General features: G+C 33.3%; 1 protein-coding gene across 1 annotated transcript; it reads left to right on the top strand.

Annotated features, from left to right (window-relative positions):
- Nucleotides 1-3583: 3583 nt before the first annotated feature.
- Nucleotides 3584-6444, top strand: Tsp_02062 (amyloid A4 extracellular domain protein). The gene is made up of 11 exons (XM_003377804.1): nucleotides 3584-3592; nucleotides 3721-3930; nucleotides 4003-4129; nucleotides 4225-4686; nucleotides 4754-4932; nucleotides 5002-5097; nucleotides 5188-5578; nucleotides 5643-5745; nucleotides 5861-6053; nucleotides 6110-6268; nucleotides 6349-6444. The coding sequence occupies exons 1-11, from the start codon at nucleotides 3584-3586 to the stop codon at nucleotides 6442-6444; spliced, it is 2025 nt and encodes a 674-aa protein (XP_003377852.1).
- The last annotated feature ends 939 nt before the right edge of the window (nucleotides 6445-7383 follow it).

Below are 7383 nucleotides of genomic sequence, written 5' to 3'. Positions count from 1 at the left end.
CCGCGACTGAAATTCAACACCAAACCGATATTCAAGCAACCACGTAAAAATATACTGTTAACAGCGAGATGCTTTGGGAGTAGGAAGGGGGAAGAAAGTGAAAGAAGCAAATCAAGCAGCGTACGCAAGCAAACACTTTGCGCAACCAACGTCTGTGTCTCAAATGTTGACGTTGACGGTTCGTTGGAAATTATAAATTTCAAGCATCATCTGACTCGAATGAAAAATTAATAACTGAACAACGCGTTTCTCCACTAAACGCAATATCTCTCAACTGGCGCAATTTATTCTTACCATCAACAACACAACTAACTTTTTATAGTTTATTTCAATTGTACAACATCATTGGTTGCACACACTTGAAAATGGACATATTTAACATCAAATGGATCAACAGCTTTTTTTTTCAAAGCATACGTGACTTCACAATATCATCAGTTTGGAAAAAGAAACTAACATGAGGCAAAACCAAAAAACTTTTTTCAAATAAAACGTAAATAAGTACTAAACTGTCGAATAATTCACATTTCTACTCGAGAAGAATTAAAATTAAACTTTACTCTACGCACTTTCACGTCCCGTAACCGTTCACTCGCAACAAAAAAACCAAACTCGAACAAATACAAAAAAAAACAAAATACTGTAAAAAATGTATAATCTGCCTATGTGCTTATTAATTTATAATAATTCAATCTCAAAAACACTGAAAACAAATTATATAAAAACATTAGCATGCGTAAACAAATTAACCAAATCCCCTCTTTATTTTTCTAAACTGGAATGTTATTTTTATTTGTCATTTGAACTGTGCAAGTGTTGCAACTTATGTTTCATCAAATAATAATGCACCAGTAAAAGATATAAACATATTACTTCTCTATAATATTTATTAAAAACCAATTAATACAACCACTATTAAAAATGACATGCTGGAATTTTTGCCAGAACTTTTTCAACAAAACGAGGCCAAATTGTGCTACAGAATAACATATTGATAAGTAAGATTAATTTGACAGTCGTTGTTCAATAGCGCAATTCTTGCGCAATTAATCACGCGTGAAATTGGAACACCATTATTGGTCCAGTTGATTTTGAGATTAATTATTACTGTTCTGTGGTTAAATTTTTCAAACAAAACTATTGCGTTCGCTGATTAAAAACAAATTTTGTAAAATCATCCACCTGTCTACCATGCAAAACAGCGTACCATTTCATTTGTAATCATTTCGTTATTTGACATTGTAATTTATTGGATAAAAATACATTATAAAATAATAAATAATGATAAAGTGAATTTATAAGATGAAAGAAAAAAGGTGATATTGTACAACCATCGTTTGATGATTTTAATGAACGAAAAATAAAAAAATGCTGGACAATATTTATTTTTTAGTTATTTGAAGGAAATTTCAATTCTACTTTTGAACTGACAAATATCTTAACGAATGAAATGCAAAATTTATGTACCGTCGCGAATAAGTTGAGCAGTGAAAAAAACATTGTGGTTACTTCATTTAATGATTAAAGCTTAAAAATTTATAATTCATTTTGAAAACATGAAATAAAAAAATAGAAGTGAGAATTTGTGCAAAAAATTGAAACTGTAGTAAGCAATTTATCACTGTTTTCAATAAAAATAAAAGAAATATATAAAATTCATGCATATTAAAAATTGAATAATATTTTTAAAATGAAATGGAGTAAATTGATCTAAATTAATTTTTTTCATTTTATTTTTATTCATATGTGATCTTCAAGATTTACAGTATGACAAGAAGCTTATCGATTGGTTGCTGTGACACTTAGCCATCATACTGTGCCATGCCAGTCGGTCTTTAAGCTCGCTCGTGCGGTGGCTGATGGTGAAAATGCTACTTAACTTGGCATTTTTCCTTCTCTCAATCTGTCTGCATTTTGCAGTCGGCTCTATCGAGGTAGATATCAAGCTTTCATTTGGTCAGCTTTTCATTTAATCAGCTGCTTAAATTTCATCGTGAGAACGTTTGTTTGATGTAAATATTTGCTATAAAAGTATTTAAAAAGATAAATTTTTCGATTAATTCATGTAGTTCATTCATCAGCATGCATAACTTTATGCGCATTTAGTTTTTCTGCATATAACAATATGGAACTGCTATTCAAGATACACCCAGACATGTATATGTGAAAATTTAATTCAGTTCAGTTGTTTCTTTTTTAATTTGAATATTCTATTAAATTATAAATAAGTTAATAATTAAATTTTGTTGTTGGTAATTTTTCCCAATTTATAGTTGAGAAGAATGTTCAGTTATGATTGTTGTTGTTGTTGTTAACCTTTGTTCAACTTGGGCACGCGTTGTGTGATTAGCGCGAAGCTTTTGCGACGAATTTGCAACGTTCAATCGTGTTGCAATTTATTCGTTGATTAGAAAAGTGTGATTCATTGTTGCGCCGAAATGCTTGTCGTAGTTTTATTTGCTGAGCGTTTTCCGAGGATTAAATGCCACTTTGTGTTCTTTTCAACGCTGACAAAAACGTCCAACACTCCGCTTATCTATTTCTCCATAAATCTAATGCACACATTTATTTTCCTTGATTGACAAACATGCGGTAGTGTTTATTCTACATTTTCAATAGTTTTTTCTTCTTATTTTTGATTTTTCAAGTTCACCCAGATTTTATCAAAGATTTATTTGCATTTGTTTTTTTTTTTTGCTTAGACTGCAATTGTAAATGCAAACATTGCGTTTGCCTATTTTTTGATATTATTTTGAAATATTTTCAAATAATGAATGGGAAATGATTATTTTTTTTCTATTATTGTTATTTTCTTGTTGTAATTGATAACTTTTTTCCGTTATGCTTTTGTTTGTTCAAAACTCATGAATTTGTTATTCTTCTTCTTTGCAAAGCTGCTTTGAAATATGAGAGCATTTTCAAGGTTGAACACTGGGAAACAGCTTGGAAATCATTTTTCAAAGCCAGCGTGAAAAGCATTTCAATTAGTGCATTGGTTTGCATTTTTGATGTTGTAAACTTTAGCATAAACTTACTTTTTTCATATTGATAATGTTTTGAATTGTCAAAGCACAGAAATCAGTAACATTTCGTAGATGTTGTAAATGAACTTTGCAATGGTTATTAACTTTTGACATAAACTGTACAAAAGACAATTTTCAATTTTTATTGAACAATTGAAATATATCTCTGAATTGTTTATGCAATTCTTTCCCTGGTATTTTGGCATTTTTCTTTTGAAGAATTTGTTTAATAACTAGATTTTCAAATTGCGGCTAATAATAAACTGCAAAAAGTTATTCTAATTTCATTGGTTTAACGCTTGACCGGTTAAATTGCAATTACAAGGTTACATTGAAACCTGTTTTGATAATTTCAGCTTGATAACGTTGCTTCTTCTTATTCATCTCCACTGTTTGCTCATGGTAAAGATATTTAAAAGAATACATTTTTATCGATACAATGAAAACATGTTTTTCTCATTTCTTCTTCTTCTTTCATCTGTATGTTAATGCGCAGTAATTAGTATATTCAGTTGCTGTCAATATTATGTCAATTTTTGAATTGCAAATCAATTTATCGAATGACATACGTTTGCATGCATATTAATTATATAGAAGTAAAATCTAGGCAATTTGATTGTGCATTGTAGTAATTTTTCAAATGCATTTTAGAAATTATTTAAATGATATTAATTTATTTGAATGTGTATCATTTCAGTTGACTCGTTTCCAAGCAGTTTCTGGCGGTTATGCAGGAAGCGCTGCGTCGAATCATAAGACGAAGGCCAATGCATTTGTACCGCAGGTAGTTTTCCGTTGTGGTTTTCGAAATCGTTACATGACCGAAGATGGTTCTTGGGCCAGCGATCCCGACTCGAGGGCATCATGCCTAACTGGCAAATTGGACATTTTGAAATATTGCCGAAAGGTTGGACCATTTTGCATTATTATTATTATTATTTGCAAAAAATGCGTTTAAATTTAATTTTTGAATATTAAGGTTTATTGGAATTTGACCGTGACAAATATTGTCGAATCGAGTCATTTTGTCGAAGTGGACAATTGGTGCAAGGATGACGGCTATCCTTGCAAATGGTCATTTTGGGTGAAACCGTACCGTTGCATGGGTATGAAATGATTTTTGCGAAGATTTGCTTTTGTAGAAGGAAAATTTGACCAACTGACTGACTGACTGACTGACTGACTTTGTTTTGTTCTATAGTTGGTGAATTCGAAAGCGACGCACTGCTGGTGCCAAAAAATTGTCATTTCGAGCATGTGGACGATGAAAATATATGCAAAGATTTCGATTATTGGAATCAGACGGCAATCAAAAATTGCAAACGACGCAATTCCTATTCGGTTTTGTCGTTCGCCATGCTTGAACCGTGCGGGTTGGACATGTTCTCCGGCGTGGAGTTCGTATGTTGTCCGAACAGAGACGACATCAATGCCGATGTGGTCAACGTTGGCAGACTGTCGATCCGCATGCAGTCGAGCAGAGATCGTGACAACGAATTATACGGACCAGCAATACCAAACGACAGTGAAGAATATCCACCCGCGGTGACAACCACCACCACTACTACTACAAGAACTCATTCTACAGTACCACCGCCTGCTTTGCTGACTACAGCATCTCCGAAAACAGCCGCTGATGATGATGAAGATGAAGATGATGATGGTGGGTGATGGTGATTTAAAATAGAGTTGTCGACCACATCAACAGTCTGTTTTTTTTGCACTTGTAGAAGAAGATTACGAAGAAGATGATGACGATGACGACGACGACGATGCAGAGAACGAAGCTGCGGATGCTGACAACGAAAAGTCCGCCTATCTTCGTGTTGCGGATCCAGAAATTGAACACGAAGCGTACAAGAATGCTTTGGAACATTTGACAAAAGTGCATCACAAGAAAGTTTCCAAAGTATTATTATATATGATATGGTTTGGAATATTTTTTCGACAGTATTTTTTGCAATGTTTTCAATTGAAGGTGATGAAAGAGTGGTCCGAATTGGAAAATAGATATCAAGAAATGAAAAGACGAGATCCAAAGCATGCGGAATCATTTAAAAATGAAATGAACATGGTATGTAGAGTTGTTGTGTGTTTTGTTTTCAAATTTCGAATATGAGGATTATTAACTGTTTTTTTTTATTTCTTTGTAATTTAATTGTAGCGCTTCCAAAAAACTGTTGCCGCGTTGGAAGAAGAGAATGCGGATGAACGTCATCAAATTGAAGACATCCACCAGCAGAGGGTGATGGCGAATTTGAACGAAAAGAAGCGTCTGGCTTTGAAAGAATTTCATCAGCTGTACGACGTGGCCGGACCACCGCCGGCCCACGCTATACTTCGCACGTTGAAAGCCTACGTCAGGGCAGAGGAAAAGGACCGGGTGCATCTTCTCAACCACTACCGGCATATGCTTCGATCCAAGCCGCAAGAGAGTATTTTCTTCAAATCGGATGTGCTGAACAAATTGGTCGACATCGACCGCCGTATCAACGCTACGATATCCCTTTTGAAATTCCATCCCGAGATCGACAAAAAAGTCCGAACTGCAATAGGTGTGGCTTATTGTTGTTGTTGTTGTTGGATATTTTTTTAATTTTTTATGCCCTTTTTTTGCAGAAGATTTCTTCCACACATACCGACGTGAGAATACACCCGACATCGCGGAAACATTCCCGGATGGCTATCTTACCTCTGCTCAGTATCATCAGCTGTTGAATATGTATCAGGCGCGCATCATTGGCAACAACAATGCATGTAATATGATGAAGAATAAAAACTCTGTTCTATTTTTTTTCTGTTAAATCTGCTTTTATAAAAATTTATTTAGATAATAGAAAACTGACTGTTGACCAAATAATCACCCTTGCACCTTCGGTGAAAGTACAACGCAAAGAAATTACTGAAAATACCATCGATCCTGTACAACGACAAGAGCAGACAATTTCTAGTTTGCCACTTCGTAATATTCATGTAGTCGAGGAAGACATTAGTCTGTTGAACAAGAAACAAGATATTGTTCATGATTTTGTAATTTATACTAAATATGAATTATTTTTTTATAAAAAAAATCTATTTTTTTAAAGGTATTCCAAGAGAAAAGTATCGGAAAGAGTGCATCGAAATATATTGATCACAGTTTCATATTCTTTTCCATTGCTGGAGTGTCTTTGATTGCGGCGGTGGTTTGTGGCATATTTTTCATGCGACACAGAGCAAATCATGCTGGACAAGGATTTATCGAAGTATGTTCATTTTTAAAATTCTAAAAGCTAAAGATATTCAAAAGTATATATTTATTTATTTATTTATTTATTTGTCACAGGTCAGCGCATGTACACCTGAAGAACGACACGTAGCCAACATGCAGATTAGCGGCTACGAAAATCCTGCTTATAAGTATTTTGAAGAAAATTTGTGATCAGCAACAATTTGAACGAAAAGAAATGTGTGCAATTTTTTAACCCTCATCTTCTTCCTTATATTATTTATTAATTTATGTTTGTTTTATTTCCCAGTTGGCATATTTACAAGTTGCCATTTATCCATTTATTCCTTTACCCTGAGCTTTGTACACGATTGTTATGATATTGTTTGTTCTCACAATGATGCGTGAGAAAATTGCTTGGACGAAATCTTGAAACTTATTGATTCTACTTCTCGTTTTACCCCACATCTTTTAGTGTATAATTAGCATCTACTTAGCCCAATATCCATCAGGCCATAACTATCGGTTGAATATTTTTCTTCAACAACACACTATTAATATAACCAGTGTTGCTTTAGTTTTGCCGTTTTCTCCTACTTACATATTGTTTTTATTTTCTTTAAGATGGTGGTGTAGTCGCTCCATAATAATAAAATGTTTGCGTGGAGAAAAAAGTGGTTGAGGAAGTAGTAGTAAAACATTTAATACTATATATGCATGTGCTGTTTTTTTCTTCTTTTCAGTATTAGAAAAAGTTGTATTTGCAAGTGCAGTGCGATAGATTGCAGATCAATTTGTAAATTTAAATTGCTTTATTTCATTGTGTGTAAAAATTTGCATGTCAAAAAAATCAGTGTATAAATTTTTTTTTGAAATTCATGACTTCTGCTGAATAATAACTGATGAAAAAGAACGCGATAGCGACTGATGAAATTGCAGTTCACTGTTTCAGCACAATGATGCTTTTCATGTCACAATATTCAATGTATAAAAAAATGTATTCAAGCGTAATTTAATTTCATTAAAATTATAACTATATACATATGTTCAGTGTTGCTATTTTTAAGCCGAGAAGTATACTGACAGAAGAAAAATACTTTGTTGATTACAAGTTCTGTAAATAGATTGAACGAATGGGAAGTTTCATTTGAA

This window comes from Trichinella spiralis (assembly GCF_000181795.1).
Source record: "Trichinella spiralis strain ISS 195 chromosome Unknown Scfld4, whole genome shotgun sequence".
Classification (NCBI taxonomy): Eukaryota; Metazoa; Nematoda; class Enoplea; order Trichinellida; family Trichinellidae; genus Trichinella; species Trichinella spiralis.
This window is presented reverse-complemented; position numbering and strand designations above follow the sequence as displayed.

Excerpts from the sequence above, each read along its gene's own strand:
- Tsp_02062 (XM_003377804.1), top strand. Across the intron at positions 5,098-5,187 it reads TTAAAAATGAAATGAACATG|CGCTTCCAAAAAACTGTTGC; the intron begins GTATGTAGAGTT and ends ATTTAATTGTAG. Across the intron at positions 6,269-6,348 it reads CTGGACAAGGATTTATCGAA|GTCAGCGCATGTACACCTGA; the intron begins GTATGTTCATTT and ends TATTTGTCACAG.